General features: G+C 56.3%; 1 protein-coding gene across 1 annotated transcript; it reads right to left on the minus strand.

The window, feature by feature from the left end:
- Positions 1 to 2,680: 2,680 nt before the first annotated feature.
- On the minus strand, positions 2,681 to 15,983 carry MRPL21 (mitochondrial ribosomal protein L21). Its single transcript, XM_030332804.1, has 7 exons — positions 15,880 to 15,983; positions 11,900 to 11,957; positions 9,766 to 9,851; positions 8,427 to 8,590; positions 5,266 to 5,318; positions 4,198 to 4,301; positions 2,681 to 2,797 (listed from the first exon to the last, which is right to left on the minus strand). The coding sequence occupies exons 1-7, from the start codon at positions 15,977 to 15,979 to the stop codon at positions 2,733 to 2,735; spliced, it is 630 nt and encodes a 209-aa protein (XP_030188664.1). The 5' UTR covers positions 15,980 to 15,983; the 3' UTR covers positions 2,681 to 2,732.
- Between the last annotated feature and the right edge of the window lie 56 nt (positions 15,984 to 16,039).

Raw genomic sequence — 16,039 nt, forward strand, 5'->3', positions numbered from 1 at the left:
CAGGACATTCCAGGATCCGCTGGGAGGCTCTGAGAGGGTGAGCAGACTCTGCAGGCCAAGGTGGGTGCAGGGAGCAGGGGGCTGGGTTAAAGGGAGGTGAGGCAGGCAGGTGCCTGGCCACACCCCTCCCCTCCTCCCCCCTCCCCCGTTGTTCCTGGAGCTGCAAGGTGACCCCGTGGAAAGAACGGAAAGCTGGCCTAGGGGAGCAGGGAGGTGCTGAGGCCCCCCTAGCGCCCTACCAACCCCGGGGGGCGGCCTGTGGCGTGGCTTCCGCCCCAGAACAGCACAGCTGTCGGGAAGGGCCTGTAAGGAAAAGTTCACACTCTGCAAAAATACAGATGTGGATCTTTTTTTTTTTTCAATTTTAAAAAAAATGCTTGTTTATTTTTGAGAGAGCAGGAATGGGGGAGGGGCAGAGAGAGAGGGAGACACAGAATCTGAAGCAGGCTCCGGGCTCTGAGCTGTCGGCACAGGGCCCGACGCGGGGCTCGAACCCACGGACTGCGAGATCATGACCTGAGCCGAAGTCGGACACGTAACTAACTGAGCCACCCGGGGGCCTACCAACTTAACCATTTTCTTTTTTTTTTTTTTTTTTTTATTTATTTTATTTTTGGGACAGAGAGAGACAGAGCATGAACGGGGGAGGGGCAGAGAGAGAGGGAGACACAGAATCGGAAACGGGCTCCAGGCTCTGAGCCATCAGCCCAGAGCCCGACGCGGGGCACGAACTCACGGACCGCGAGATCGTGACCTGGCTGAAGTCGGACGCTTAACCGACTGCGCCACCCAGGCGCCCCCCAACTTAACCATTTTCAAGCGACAGTTCGGGAGCATTAATGACTGTCACAATGGTGTGCAGCCATTGCTGCCGTCTACTTCCAGGCTTTTCCATGACCTCAAACAGAAACCCTGTACCTATCCAGCAAGAACTCCCCGTCCCCTCCCCCCCAACCCTGCTCTCAGCCCCCGGGGAACCTCTACGCTTTCTCTACGGATTTGCAAATTCTAGACGTTTCATACACGTGCAATCGTACGGTTTGTGTGCTTTTGGGACTGGTGGCTTTCGGCATCGGGTGCTCAAGGTTCACCCGCGTGGTGACAGGTCAGGGCCCCGTCATTTTTAGGGCTGTACGACATTTCACTGTGTGCCCACCGCCCACATCTATCCACCCACCTGTTGACGGACACGAGTTCTTTCTGCATTTTGGCTACTGTGCACAGGCCTCGTCCAGTATGCTCAATGCTTCGTGGGCACCCGGCCAGCTCCCCGGAGCGGGGGTTCCGCCTCTTTCTAGGTGGTGCGCGCGGTCACTTCTTGTCACCCGAGTCCTCACAGCCGTCCAGCGAGGCGGGCACCGCACGCCCGGCTCCGTCTGGCTCCAGAGCCGAGCGGTACGGCCGGAATCGGTTCCGCGTTCCGGCGCGTGGATGCGCCAAAGGCAAAGAACGTGGAAGGCGGATCCCGTCCTCAAATGTGTCAGCACGAGGACGGTCCTCAGAAGTTCCTGGCGTGGCCTCGGCGGGAGTGCACCCCACGCTCTGGGGCTGGCTCCCGCCACCCCTCACGCCCAGCATCACGGGGGGGGGGGAGGGCCTGCTGTCCACTTGCGCGGGGCCCCGTCCTGCAGGGCTGCGCCCCCTGCTGTGCACGGAGGGCACTACGGGAGGGAGAGCCCCCCAAGGGTGGCCGGCATGGGGGGGGGGGGCTCCGCCTACAGAGCTGTCTTCTTCCTTCCCTCCCCTGCCCACCCCCTTGCAGGGAGGACCTGACAGGCGACTACCCCCCCTGCCCATGACTCCCCGACCCCCCAAGCAACTCCCCAGGACTCCTGCCGAAGAAAGCATTCACTCCGGTTCCACAAAAGGTTGTATTGTGCGACTTACAAGCCCTAACTGTTCTTTGGGAGGAAGGCCCTGCCTCCGGGAAGGACACAGAACAGGGGACACAGAACAGGGGGAGAGCCCCTCTCCCCCACTGGCTCCCCCTGTCCCGGGCCCACTCTGGGTTCAGGACCTGTCGTCCCTCCTTGCCTGGGGGGTTAGCTGGCCTGACTCCCAGCACACAGATCTGGGCGGCCCCAAAGGCTTCTGGGACAGGCGGCTGCTTCCAGGACCCACTTGGGAACCCCTCCCACCCCTCACCGCTCCAGGCTGCCCACTGTCCCTCCTCCCGTCCCCGCTGCCCCGCCCTTGGTGAGAGCGCCACCTCCCTGCACCGCAACCCTCCTTTCCTGCTGGACCGAGAGCAAAGGACAAGAACAGGGACTCTGGGCCCAGAAGGTTCGAACCCCAGCTTCTTGAAAAACCCAATCACTAGACACAGGTATACTCGGAGATGGGGTCCACTCGCTTTGTGTCCACCCACCTTGCCCAGAAGTGGAAGCCGGACTGTTTCTCTTGGCGTGGGCTCCCGGGTCCCGGCTGCGCCCCCCTCCACACCCTCGGGCCCCACCGCCTGCGCTGGGGTGGAGGACAGCCAAGAGAACCACAGTGTCCCTTGCACAAGCCTCCAGGCTGCAGCCCCGGGAGGGCCGTGCTTGTAATTCTTCCCGAATTCCAGGCTTCTCTGGCTCTGGGAGGCTGGCTGCTTAAAAAACTATGCTCACAGACGGGGGTTCAAGCTACAATGGCCTGTCACGGGCGCGCGGAGATTTTACGTCACAACTCAGAAACCCGGTCTCCGGAAAACGGGAGTTTATTTTTATACTCTGTAAATAGTAGCTTCGCTATCAACACAAACACGGAGCGATCTCAATGGTGTTCACCCGGAGGACAGTCTGTGGGTTCACAATAACTGGAAAAGACAGACAACAGGGTCACCGCTCGGCCACAGAATCTGCCGCTGTTCGTGAGCTATAGTGAAACCCTGCTGCTGGGCCACCGGAACTTTCCATGGGGTTGGCCTCACACCGGCTCTCCCCAGGCGGCAGGCACGTGTGGGCCCCGCCGGCCACCTGCCGTGAGCGCGTCATGGCGGGTGCTTTCCTCTCTGCCCACACGGCCCACGGGCACCATCAGACACAGCAACACCAGGGCCTGGAGGCCAGGGGCGTCCTGGCCTGGGGGCGGACGGCCCGTCTGCCCGAACCTGGGGCTACCTGATGGCGGCAGAGTGTAGGAGAGGCTCCTCCTGGCCTGACCTGCGGGGAGGCCGGCCTACTGGTTCGGGATATTTTAGTGACTCCCCGCTATGAACAGCTTAGGCAGCCCTTACGGCGTCACCAAGGACCGTGGGTGCTATGCGCTCCCGGAGGCAGGATTCCATAGCCCGCGCGTCCCAGCCACGAGGAGCCCCCACCCTGTCAGTTAACTGGGCAACGGAAGGTGGCCGTCGACTGGGGCAAAGAAGGGTGACGTGTGGGGGGTCAAAAAGAACAGGGCAGCACGGGCCAGGCCTCGGCTGGGTGCTCCCCCAGGACGGGGGGGGGGCAGAGAGTGGGTAGTGCCAGCTGGACTGAGACCCGCCTGGGGCCTCCTCCCTGTGAGCCCAGGTGCCCCGGTGCCCTCTACCCTGGATGCGTGGAGCCCGGCACCCACACCAAGAGGCTGGGCGGGGAAAGCCGGCCTCCTGCCCTTGCTCAGGGGACGCTCGCCTTCCTGACCCCTCGCATCGCACCCTCTGCAACACTCCTGCAGTGCGCTCCAAAACGCCCCGGGATGAGGCCTCCTCTCCCCTTCCCGCTCACTGACCGCTGAGCCCACCCCACGGCCCCTCTGTTCTCTCACGTGCTGCTCACGAGCCCCTGCCTGTGCACCCACGCGGGGGACACGCACAGGTGACACGCACGAGTGAGGTCTCTGCTGTGAAGTCACCCCTCAGACTCGCTGCTCCCAACTCCACCCTGGGTCTCCCCGACCGCGCCAGGGTGCCTCCTCCCTGCGCGGCTCAGGCGGTCGGCCACCGTGGGTCAGGGCCTGCCTTGTCCCGTCGTCCTCACGCTGCAAGCTGCCCGAACCGTCATCACGCAGCTCCCCCTGGTCCACGGTGGGCTTTGCTTCTTCCCTCTCCGACCTCTGACCTCACCCCCTGCCACCTGAGGGGAGCCTGAGGCTCCCGGGCCCTCCCTCTGCACCCCTCCACCTGTCCGTCCCCGTCAGACCTGTGAGGCCGGGCAGAGCTCCCTCCCTGGGGTGTGGCCGCTGTACCCCCGGCGGAGCACGAACAAGGTGCCAGCCACACTTTCTCTAACTTACCTTTCTTCTTCCTGTAGTTTTTCCTTCTCTGAAATTTCATATTGATTTTTGGCCACGATTCTGTCTTCTCAATGACTGTGGCTTCTACCCGAACGAGATCCTTTCTAGAAGACAGAAAACACCCTTTTGATTATTTTTCAAGCTTACTAATGCTTTCTGTAAGAATTTCCAAAATGAAGTTTTACTGTTGTGTGTGTGTGTGTGTGTATTATAAAAGCGATATGTCCTTTTCCCTGCAGATATTTTGAAAAGCACGTAGCCTGATCAAGATCAGTGCAGAAAGGACAGGGCTGGGGGGACTGGCAAAGTAAGTGAGGAGGGATAAACTCCCAGTGATGAAATAAATCAGTCATGGGGACGTGCCTACAGCAGAGAATACAGTCAATAAGGCTGTAATCGCTTCGTGTGGTGACAAACGGTGACCAGGCCCGTGGGGGGCGTGCACTCTGCAACGTATGAAGGTACCACACGCCTAAAACGAACGCCGTGTCGTATGTGAATTATACAATTCAACACCATAAAAAAAGAACAGCATCGGGGTGCCTGGCCGGCTCAGTCAGTGGAGCACATGGCTCTTCATGTTGGGGTTGTGAGTTCGAGCCCCACATTCGGTAGAGTTTACTTAAAAAAAAAAAAAGAAAAAAGAAAAAAGAAAAAAAGACAACAGGGGCGCCTGGGTGGCTTAGTAGGCTAAGCGCCTGACTCTTGATTTTGGCTCAGGCCACGATCTCACGGTTTGTGAGTTCGAGCCCCACGTCGGGCTCTGAGCCGACAGCAAGGGGCCTGCTTGGGATTGTCTCCCTCTCTCTGCCCCTCCCGCTGCTTGCACGCATGAGTGCACCCTCTCTCCCTCTTTCTCTTTCTCAAAATAAACAGACACTAAAACAAAACAAAACCAAAACAAAACCAGCAAGAAGATCACAGCATAGTCTGTCAACAAATCGTAAGGGCCTATGCCCTAATAAGTTAGTTAACGGGACAACACTGTGGTGCAGGGATCCTCTGCCCGGCGACCCTACGGTGGCCCGCGTGGGTCCTGGACAAAGCCAACGTGAGCGAGCGTGTTACCCGAGGAGCGGCTTGCCAAGTAACGTGAAGTTGTCGGCTCCCACCAACAGCACCTGCGGAGCGAAACAGACACGTTACCGGCAAGTGACACGAGAGCTCGTCGATCAGGCGGCGACACAAACGCCCTGGAGAATGAGACAGTGTGCCGATGGCATGCCGCCGACCAGGCTACCTCATGAGTCGGTGCCTGGGACGGTAGCCGCTCAGGAGCTGGCGAGCGGCAGCCGGGGCAGGAAAAACCGAGCCCTCGACCCGGTGATTCGGTGGCTCTTTTCTTTTTTTTTCCCTTTTTAACTTTTTATTGGGGGCGCCTGGGTGGCTTGGTCGGTTCAGCGTCCGACTTCGGCTCAGGTCATGATCTCACGGTCCGTGGGTTTGAGCCCCGCGTCGAGCTCTGTGCTGACAGCTCAGAGCCTGGAGCCTGTTTCAGATTCTGTGTCTCCCCCTCTCTCGGCCCTTCCCCTGTTCATGCTCTCTCTCTGTCTCAAAAATAAATAAAATAAAACGTTAAAAAAAAAATTTAACTTTTTATTGGAAGTTATGACATAGACAAGAAGAAAAATGCACAAATCATACTGGGGTACTTTTTTTTTTTTTTTTTTTAAGTTTACTTCTTTATTTCGGAGAGTGCAGAGCAAGCAAGGGAGGGGCAGAGGGGGGGCGGGGAGAGAGAATCCCACGCGGGTTCCACACTGCCATCAAGGAACCCCACGTGGGGCTCGAACTTACGAACCGGGAGCTGAAATCAAGAGTCGGATGCTTAACCGACTGAGCCCAGCGGGGGCCTCGTTCTGTGGCATCTTTTGAAGCAGCTCGTAATGCTAACCCTGCGCACTCAGGTTCAAGTGTATTTTCTGAGGACTGCGGAATCCCATCCAGCAGCCTTTCTTGGCATGGCCAAGTGTGGCCTCCCAGGACGACCTCTTTGCGCTGCAAGGGCAGGGGTTTTTATTGAAGTTGGAGAACCATCTGAAGTTTGACTGGTAAGAAAAATACCTGAGCGTATGTAACTTAAACATCTAAAGGCAAAAAGCGACTTTTGTAGCAGTGTAAACGGGCTCTTTATGCCAAACGATGACAATCAAAAAACTTTCACGGTTCCTTCAAGGACAATGTGTTTCCTGCTCCTAGAGTCTAGATTTCCTAAGTTAGGAATAAACAACCCGCGTTAGGTGAGGCTTTCGTCCATGTTAACGTGATGTGTTTGAGAACAATGTCTTTGGGAGGTGCCTGGCCGGCTCCGTCGGTCAAGTGTGTGAGTCTTGATCTTAGGGTTGCGAGTTCGAGTCCCATGTATAGAGATTGTTAAAAAAACAAAACAAAGCAAAAAGCCTTTTTAGAAGCCTTCACAGATACACTTTTTTTTAAAATTTTTTAACGTTTATTTATTTATTTATTTTTAAAATTTTTTTAACCTTTATTTATTTTTGAGACAGAGGGAGACAGAGCATGAATGGGGGAGGGTCAGAGAGAAGGAGACACAGAATCTGAAACAGGCTCCAGGCTCTGAGCTGTCAGCACAGAGCCCAACGTGGGGCTCAAACTCACGGACTGCGAGATCATGACCTGAGCCGAAGTTGGACGCTTAACCGACAGAGCCACCCAGGCGCCCCTTAACGTTTATTTATTTTTCAGACAGAGAGAGACAGAGCACGAATGGGGGAGGGTCAGAGAGAGAGGGAGACACAGAATCCGAAGCAGGCTCCAGGCTCCGAGCCATCAGCCCAGAGCCTGATGCGGGGCTCAAACCCACGGACCGCGAGATCATGACCTGAGCCGAAGTCGGACGCTTAACCAACTGAGCCACCCAGGCGCCCCCAGATAACCCTCTTTTTTTTTTTTTTTTTTTTTTTTTAATTTTTTTTTTTTTTCAACGTTTATTTATTTTTGGGACAGAGAGAGACAGAGCATGAACGGGGGAGGGGCAGAGAGAGAGGGAGACACAGAATCGGAAGCAGGCTCCAGGCTCCGAGCCATCAGCCCAGAGCCTGACGCGGGGCTCGAACCCGCGGACCGCGAGATCGTGACCTGGCTGAAGTCGGACGCTTAACCGACTGCGCCACCCAGGCGCCCCCCAGATACACTCTTAAAGGCTCCCGTTATCTTAGACCGTGCTCACGAGCTCATGACCGGCCACTGTGTCATTAAGGAGAGGAGAGTTCTGAGGGTTGCTGATGTCCAAAACAGTTAATTAGTCCAGCTCTGGGCTCAGATCACAGGCTGGGAGAAGAATTTCTTAGAAACAGAATTTAATGCTCTGCTTGGTGTAATACATAAAGAGTCTGCAATCACAAAGAAAGAAGTCTTAATGAAAAAACCACACGTGTTATGGTACGTTACGCTAACAGTTAAACCTATCCTACAGAAATGACCTAGTGCAAAGAACTTAAATTTTACATACTTTTATAAGTAGAACAGGCCAAAAACAAATAGAGCCGCCCAAAACAGCAAACAGAATCCTAAGTGATGGGTAGAAACGCTAAGTTCACAGACGGAGCAGTGTAGAACGGCCGTTAAGATCAACCAGTCCCAGGGAAATGCCTCTGAATCCAGTCCTCTCTGTTTAAAAGCCATCAGGGGCGCCTGGGGGGGCTCAGTCTGTTCAGCATCTGACTCTGGATTTTGGCTCAGGTCGTGATGTCATGGTTTGTGAGATCGAGCCCCACGTCGGGCTCTGTGCTGACAGTGTGGAGCCTGCTTGGGATTCTCTCTCTCCCTCTCTCCCCTGCTTATGCACGTGCTGTCTCTCTCTCTCAAATATTAAAAAAAAAAAAAAAAGAAAAAAAAGCAGCAGCCATCGATTCGAAGGCCAGAGTGGTGTTCCAGCTGAAACATTTCTCCCGTAACATGGGGTTGAAAGTCTACGTGTTCACCTGGACGCCCATTATGTTCTGTGGGAGCACGTTACGGAGACGGGAGACGAATCAGCACACGTACTTTCCTCTGCGGAACGTGCTGCCTGCCTCCCTGTGACAGGGTCTCCTGGGTGGGTGGGTGGGGGGGCAGCCGCCCGCCCCTCCCTGCCTGCCACCCCCCGGGAGGACGCTGCTCTCCTGCCCCATGGGTATGCTTGCCTTCACCCGCCGACCTGAGGGAGCCTCCCCAGTGATGCGCCCGGGGAGCGGGATGGCACGTTTGGTGACTGTCACTGACGGTCTCACCTTCTCCAGCCGGATCCTCTCCCCACACGCGACGTCTAATTTGTTGTCAATTAAAATCAGGTCCTCGGAGGTCACCTTCCACTGGTGGCTGGCAAAGTGCACCACGGCGAAGAGCCTGCCGTACTGTCCGGTGGCGATCAGCTCGTTCACCTTCCCCACAACCTCTGGGGGGGAGGGGGGCGGGAAGAGGGAGAGTCAGGACCGGGCCGGGTCGGTCAGCTACTCATGACCGGGATGGCAGCCGCTCTACCCCACCCGGCCCCAGCCGCTGTGACCGTGGTACAGGACCACGTGGCCCCTGCTCCCTCTCAGCGGGACAGGAAGCTTCCCCGGCAGCTGGCACCCTCGAAAGGGGAGCTCACAGCCGGGGGGCTGCTTCCTCTCCCTGCTGCGGGCAGTGTCAGCCCACTGTTCCCAGGAGCACAGGCACTCGGGGCACGTGGGGCTTTTCCAGACCAAGTCCCCAACCCCATACGATACCCCGCTCTGGCCTGAGCACTGTCTCTCTGACTCTGGGGAGGACAAACCTTCACCCTGTTCGATTCCCCGTCTTTACTAAGAAAAGGCCAGAGGACTGGCAAAGCGAAAGGAGAGGCCGTTTTGCAGGTAAGGAAAAGCTAGAATTATGCCGCATAGCATTGGGGTCTACCTGGAAGCTTCTGCCCACACAGCTCCCTGCTTCCGCTGCCCCGGCTCAGGTCACAGACCCTGCGGAGCCCTGACCCACCAGCCTGCGCGGGGCTGGGTGCGCGGGGGAGGAAGACATCCTTCCTGCCCTGAAAGCAGAGTCCAGGCCGGAAGCCGTACCGAGGAAGGGCAGGACGCTGTTTAGCTGGCGCGGCATCTCAAGGACGCCACCCGCTACCCTGCGTGTCTAGCTCTGTAAAAAACACCGAGGGTGCCGTGCTCCCTCATGGCAGCCACGGCGGCCGGCCACACCGTCCCTCCTCACGGCCACGAGCCCCGTGCGGACACCGTCCCGACACTCCGACGGTTTCTCCAACGCCCAGGACGGCACGGGCTCCCGCTGCCCACTGTGCACCCTGTTCTTCTGATCGCAGACAGATCTGTCCCTGACCCCGTGCTCCTACCAGCAGCGGGAAGCACGGATGGCCCGGGGGCCCCTCCCTCACTTACGCAGCCTGCCCTGAACGTGCTCGGTGCTCAGGAGTATTTGCTAAGTGAACGACGGTTTAACTTTTTGTGCTCGGTGGCGAAAATGGGCCTGAGCATTCACACTGGGCCTCAGAGCGCCCGGCGACGCGACGTCCTGTCTGCGGCCAGGTGACCGCCTCTGTCAGGGAGGGGGGCACCACCCTCCAGCTTCTGCCCCCGTTACCTGCGTGCTGTCTGGTCTCCTCAGCTGGGTCTGGCAGAACAATTTCTGGCCAAGGCGGTGAACTCAGCGATGTTTCAGGAACGTACCTGTAAAATGTTTTCACATGTGTGTATCACCGTTCAGAATCTGTGAGACGGGGCTGCGCTCCCAGGCTCGGGGGCGGAGGGGGGGGCACGGCAAGTGCAAACTCACGGCCGGCCGTGCTGCCACGTGACGACCGAGGACAGGCTCCCGCACAGCCTCTCGGAAGGAGCAGGGATTCCAAGGAACACCCACTAATCACTCGTAATTAAAACGGAATTCCGACCATCTTATTCCAGAAGATCCCCTCCTTGGAATAACCATGCCCGGGCCGGTGGCCCATCCGAGGGAGCCGGGCCCTCTCAGTGTCCCCAGGGCACACGTGCTTGGAGGTAAGGGCTGCAGCGCTGTGCTCCCCTCCCCCCAACACTCCACAAGAAGATAAGAAGCTCTCAGCACCTCCCCCCACCCAGCCCACCGGGCTCCTGTGTCTCATCTTGGCACTCGAGGGCCCTAAGGGCAGGACTCCAACGTCAGGACCGTTTCCCGTGCTCTCCCCTTTCCCCGCCAGCCCGAACCTCTAACTCCCACCCGGCAGCGGCCTGCTCGGCCTTCATGGGGGGACAGGAGCCAGGCAGGCCTGCATCTGAAGCCCAGTTCTGCCGACAGAGTAACGCGACCTTGGCAAGCGTCTCACTAAACGGGAATAAGAGCCCCCCCCCCCGGGGCCGGGCAGGGTCAGGAGGGTCAGTGTGCCTGGAAGGCTGGGCAGCGGGGACGCGCTCAGGAGCAGTGGCAGTGCTGTCGCGGGTCTGTCCTGTGCCGCAGCCAGGCGTCTGCCCATGGCACGGGAGCCGGGTGCACCGGGCCGGGAGCCTGGAGGCAAAGAGGGCCGTGGGGTCTTTCTGACTTCCCGATCTACCTCTGCCTCCAACTACTGTCGCCTGCAAAGAGGGGAGAGCTCGGGAGAGCCCAAACTGAATTATTCAGAAGCGTCTTAGAGCTTCTGTCCCTTTGCTGCCAGATGGTGACAGGTCGGCGTTTCTGCTGCAGAGCTCCAGCAAGGAGAAAAGGCCACTCGACAGGCAGAGCCGCCGACTGCGCAGCAGGACCCACGTCGCCGGCGGTCAGCAGGTGCTCAACACAGACCCGTGAGTCAAACGCTCTCCGGGACGGGGTCCACTGGCCACAAAATTAAACCGGGCTCGTCCGCTGTGCTGACCTCGGAGCACCCAGAGACACGTCCCGGCTCTGCGGCCAGGCAATGACCTCTGACGGACCCGGAGGCGCGGAGTCTGTGCGCGGGAGCCCTGGCCCCCCTGCCGGGTCGGGCGGCACCCCGCTGCAGACTGGCGAGCTGGAGGCCCGTGGGGAAATAGGAAGAATCAGGCAAATTAACTACAATCCCCCTTCAGGGGCTCTCTCTATAAGCGGATTCTGTCTTTCGACTTCTTCTCAACGTAAGAGAGCCCTGAATGTCTCCATTTCTGAGATCCTGTGACGCAGGGGCAGCTAACACTCTGGGACAACTTCCCGTCCGACAGGCACTGCCCTGAGCTCTTTAGACGTGGAAATTTACTGAGTGCTCACAGGACTCCACCGGGATGGACACGAACATCACTCCCATCTTGCAGAAGAGGAAACGAAGCCCAGAGTGGACCACCCGCCCAGGGACCTGCCCCAGGCTGCGAGAGGCGGGGCCGGGATAGGAGGCGGGGCTTCCTTGCTTTTAACTGCTACGCTGTATAGGGCGTGACTTTGTCAGATTCACTTCCTGTAGTTTTCCCCAAAGCGTGATGCTTTAATACTGAATCCGCTCCTCCCAGTGGTATTTAAGCTGTTCCTAGAAATTCTGATACAACCTTCCATACTCCCAGTTGGAAGTCTCTAACTCGGAGTTAAAAACTTTCCTTAATAAAACACAGCTGCGTAACGCCCGGGAGCACACTCGTCTTCGGGTTTCTCGACGCCCCATCCACACTTACGTCGAAGGTTTTAGAAAAACACTTTCAAAAAAGTTACATATTCTCGATAACCCACGCACGTGCAGTTTTGGCTTTAGAACGACAGTCCCACAAACGAAGGGTCGCCCGAACCCACATTTGGACATTACCCTTGTGGAACTGAAGTGCTCTGTGAACCGAACCTTCGGGAAGCCGACCCCAGGGAAGCTGAGGGGACAAGAAAAAGGGGTAGTTACTGGTATGAAATGCCACAGCTCTTCACAAAGCTAAACACACAACGCTCTTGCTGGTGCCCGAGTCAGACCACCACACTATCATGTGCCTGTGGAATAATCTAGGTCACCGAAGCTAAAAGAACGTCACTTAGTTACTGCTTGTGTGTGTCGAGATGTGCTCATCACACTATCGGAAGTTTTCAAGCAATCTCTACACTCGATGTGGGGCTCAAATTCACGACCCCGAGATCAAGAGTCACAAGTCTCTTTCTGACGGAGCCAGCCGCGTGCCCCTGACCACATCATTGAAAAGAGCCCCAAACTGGAATCCCTCACCCACGAATCCACTCCTTGACCACCAGGTACCCAGCAGGTTCAGACGCTGTTCTGGGCCTCCAAGACGGCCCGAGGGGCTATTCTCACCCCTGTACTGTCCCTCTCAGATGAAGCCGGTCTCTGTGACCGATGGCACATGGCATAAGTGATGTCGCAGAACTTCTGAGATTAGGTTATAAAAGACTGGAACGGAGGGCTCCTGACGACAGGCAAGGAGTGAGATTGGAAATGGACTGTCCTTGGGGCGCCCGGGTGGTGGCTCAGTTGAGTGTCAGCGCATGATCTCACGGTTCGTGGGTTCGAGCACCGTGTCGGGCTCTGTGCTGACAGTTCAGAGCCTGGAGCCTGCTTCGGATTCTGTGTCTCTCTCCCTCTCTCTCAAAGATAAACAAACATTAAAAAAAAAAAAAAAAAAAGAAAAGAAAAAAAAAAGAAACGATCGTCCAGCACCAGCTGACAGCCTGACTGCCATCTAATGAGAGCCAGAACCACCCAGCAAAACTGCTCCCGCACTCCTGACCATCCGAAACGGTATGACATAAAGTTAGTCGTCTTTAGCGGCTGGATTTTGGACTAACTTGTTACGCAGCAGGTGACCAATACACCAAGGGACAAAGGCAGTCACCCCCTACTGAGTCAAGACCCTGGAAATCAGATGCAGAGCTTAGGAGCAAAAAAAAAAGAGCAGCAACTCAGTGACCATTGAGGGTTTATTTATTCATTTATCTCTGAAGATGTTCTGTTATTAAAGTTCTTTTGCGGGGGTGTCTGGCTGGTTCAGTTGGTAGAGCATCTGACTTTTTTTTTTTTTTAATTTAAATGTTTATTTACTTATTTTGCAAGAGGGAGGGAGAGCATGAGCCGGCGAGGGGAGGAGAGGGAGAATCCCAGGCAGGCTGCATGCTCCGTGCAGAGCCTGACGCGGGTCAAACCCACGAACTGTGAGATCGTGACCTGAACGGAAATCAAGCATCGGATGCTTTTTTAAAAAACGTTTTTAAAGTTTATTTATTTTGAGAGAGAGAGAGTGAGCAGGGAAGGGGCGGGGAGGGAGAGACAGAGAGAGAGAGAGAGAGAGAGAGAGAGAGAGAGAGAGAGAGAGAGAGAATCCCAAGCAGGCTCCCCGCTGTCAGCACAGAGCTCAATGCAGGGCTTGAACTCTCGAACTTGAGATAATGACCTGAGCTGAAACCAAGAGTCAGATACTCAACCGACTGAGCCACCCAGGGGACCCAACGTTTTTTTTTTAAAGTTTTATTTTTATTTTGAGAGAGACAGAGACAGTGCAAGTGGGGGAGGGGCGGAGAAAGGGAGAGACAGAATCCCAGGCAGGCTGCACGCTGTCAGCCCAGAGCCTGATTCGGGGCTGGGTCCCACAAACCGTGAGATCGTGACCTGAGATGAACTCAAGACTCGGATGCTTACCTGACGGAACCACTTCCGTGCATCAGAGCAGACAACTCTTGATCTCAGGGTTGTGAGTTTGAGCCCCATGTTCGGCATGGAGCCTACTTAAATTAAAAAAAAAAAAAAAAAGTTTCCTCTGTATCTATTTTTCTGTTTTTGTTATGAACACACATTGACTTTTGTCAAATATTTCCTATATCTATTGACGTGTCTTTTTTTTTTTTTTGAGCTATAATTGACATACCATAAAATTCACCCTTTCGTAGCTACCTGCTAGCAGGTGTTCCCAACTATGGGTCTCTTGGGTTGGTTTCCTCCTCTCCTCTGCTACCTCTCTGCGCCTGGGGTTTAGATCTTGGACCTTCTCTCTCCTTTATCTACGACCACTCGTCTGGTGACTGTACTTAGCTGGATGGATTTGAGGACCACCAGTATGCTTAAGGTGCAGCCTGGACCTGACTCCCCCCTTGACCATCTGCCATCACCACTTGCGAGTCTAACAGGCATCTCGAAACCTACAAAGGCTCCAGGTTCCCCCGAGTGCCTGCTTCTCCTCCCCATCTCACGTGACCACAACTTCATCTCTCCAGGTGCTCGGGCCAAAAGTCTCCATCATTTCGGACCCTTCTCTCTCCTGCCTTCACAGCTATTGGCAGTTCCTCCTGGTTCTCCTCTTCAAGAGATCCGGGTTCTGACGACGTACGTTCTCCAACCCACCCCCACCTCCCGCCTGAACTACCACTAATGTCCTGCTCTCCCCATGACCTCCCTTCTCTGCACAGCAGCTAGAGTGATCCTGCTAAAACCTAGGTCGGATCCTGTCACTATTGTGCTGAAACTCTCCACGAGCCTCCTATTTCATTCAGAGAAAAAGCCAAAGCCCTTGCAGTGGCCTACAGGGCACAGGCAGCATGTGATCCCCTCTGTCTCTCTGAGCCCATCTCGTTCATTCCACACCCGCCGCTCAGGCTGCCTGGCTATTCCCATAACATGCCAGGCCCGTGCCAAGCACATGCCCACCTGAAAACCTGTGTTCCTTGACCGTTCTTCCCCTGGAACCTCCCTCCCCTGCAATCCACAAGGCTAATTCCCTTCTTTTCTCTGGGTCTCTGCTCAAACACTATCTCCGTAGAGAGGCTTCCTTGACCATCCTATTTAAAACTGATCCCCTCCCTCCCAACCTACGCTTTCTTTTTCTCTGTAAGACTTATTAGCTTCCAGCACACTATGTAATGTGTGTATTTAAAAAATATTCTTAAAGTTTATTTTCTTGACAGAGTGTTCAAGTGGGGTTGGGCTGGTGGGGGGGGGAGGGAGGGAGAGAGGGAGGGAGACAGAGAGAGGGAGGGGGGAGAAGCAGGCAGGAGGGGGAGAGGGAGGGGGGAGAGAGAGAGAGGGAGGGAGAGGGAGAGGGAGAGAGAGAGAGAGAGAGAGAGAGAGGCAGGCAGAGAGGGAGAGAGGGAGAATCCTAAGTAGGCTCCACTTCGTCTGTGTTTCTTAAAGTGGGCGTCCGGACTTGAACACGGCATTCCAGGGGTGGTTTTACGTGGGGGTAGAAAGCAGTGGTTTCCAGTGCTTTTGTAAAAATGTTCCTGCCAACTTAAAGCCAAGTTTCACCAGGGCACCTGGGTGGCTCAGGTCATGATCTCACGGTGGGTGAGTTGGAGCCCCACTCGCGGCTTGCTTCTGTCTGCTTGTCAGCACAGAGCCCACATCGGATCCCCTCTCTCTGCCCCAACCCCGCTTGCACTCTTTCATCAACAAACAGTTAAAAAAAAAAAACCAAAACCCTTCACCATTTTCCAGACGGGGACAGGGAAGGTTGGAAGAGTGGCTCGTAGCCCGGGGGCGATGGTAAAGCACAGGCGCCTGGAGGTCTGTATCTCTCTTCCCCCACCTCCCTGCCGTGTGACCCTGGGCAAGTTACCTAAGCTCTCTGAACCGAGCCTCAGTTTGCCCCCCCGGGTAACACCGGGCCTGCAGAGAAGTTGAAGGGCTGAGGTCAGCAGCTAAGCTCCTAAAGGACCCAGGATCCGAACCCAGGTTTCACCCACCGCAGGGCCGGTGCTATATTCGCCGCATCAGGGAAAGCGGTCAACACCGAAGGCACCGGGGCGGACACAGACACGCGCGCCCCGACCCCTCCTCTCACCCCGCCGCCCGGGTCTCACCCGCTCCGGGCCCCGACGCGCTCAAGACGCTGCGGCTGCAGGCGGACGCCAGCCGCCCGAGGCCGACCCGCACGGTCCGCGCGGCCATGGCCGCCGCCATCTTCCCGCGGCCTCGGCCGGAAGCGGAAGCGGCAGCGGCGCGAACCTTGTGCGTCGACGC

This window comes from Lynx canadensis, chromosome D1, assembly GCF_007474595.2.
Source record: "Lynx canadensis isolate LIC74 chromosome D1, mLynCan4.pri.v2, whole genome shotgun sequence".
Taxonomy (NCBI): domain Eukaryota; kingdom Metazoa; phylum Chordata; class Mammalia; order Carnivora; family Felidae; genus Lynx; species Lynx canadensis.

What these genes read in the sequence shown, in the direction of transcription:
- MRPL21 (XM_030332804.1), bottom strand. Translation starts at nt 15,979, where the DNA reads ATGGCGGCGGCCATGGCCGCGCGGACCGTGCGGGTCGGCCTCGGGCGG. An exon ending in AGAGGATCCGGCTGGAGAAG is followed by an intron (nt 5,319 to 8,426) that starts GTGAGACCGTCA and finishes TTCGCTCCGCAG; the next exon opens with GTGCTGTTGGTGGGAGCCGA. An exon ending in CTTGGCAAGCCGCTCCTCGG is followed by an intron (nt 4,302 to 5,265) that starts GTAACACGCTCG and finishes TCTGTCTTCTAG; the next exon opens with AAAGGATCTCGTTCGGGTAG.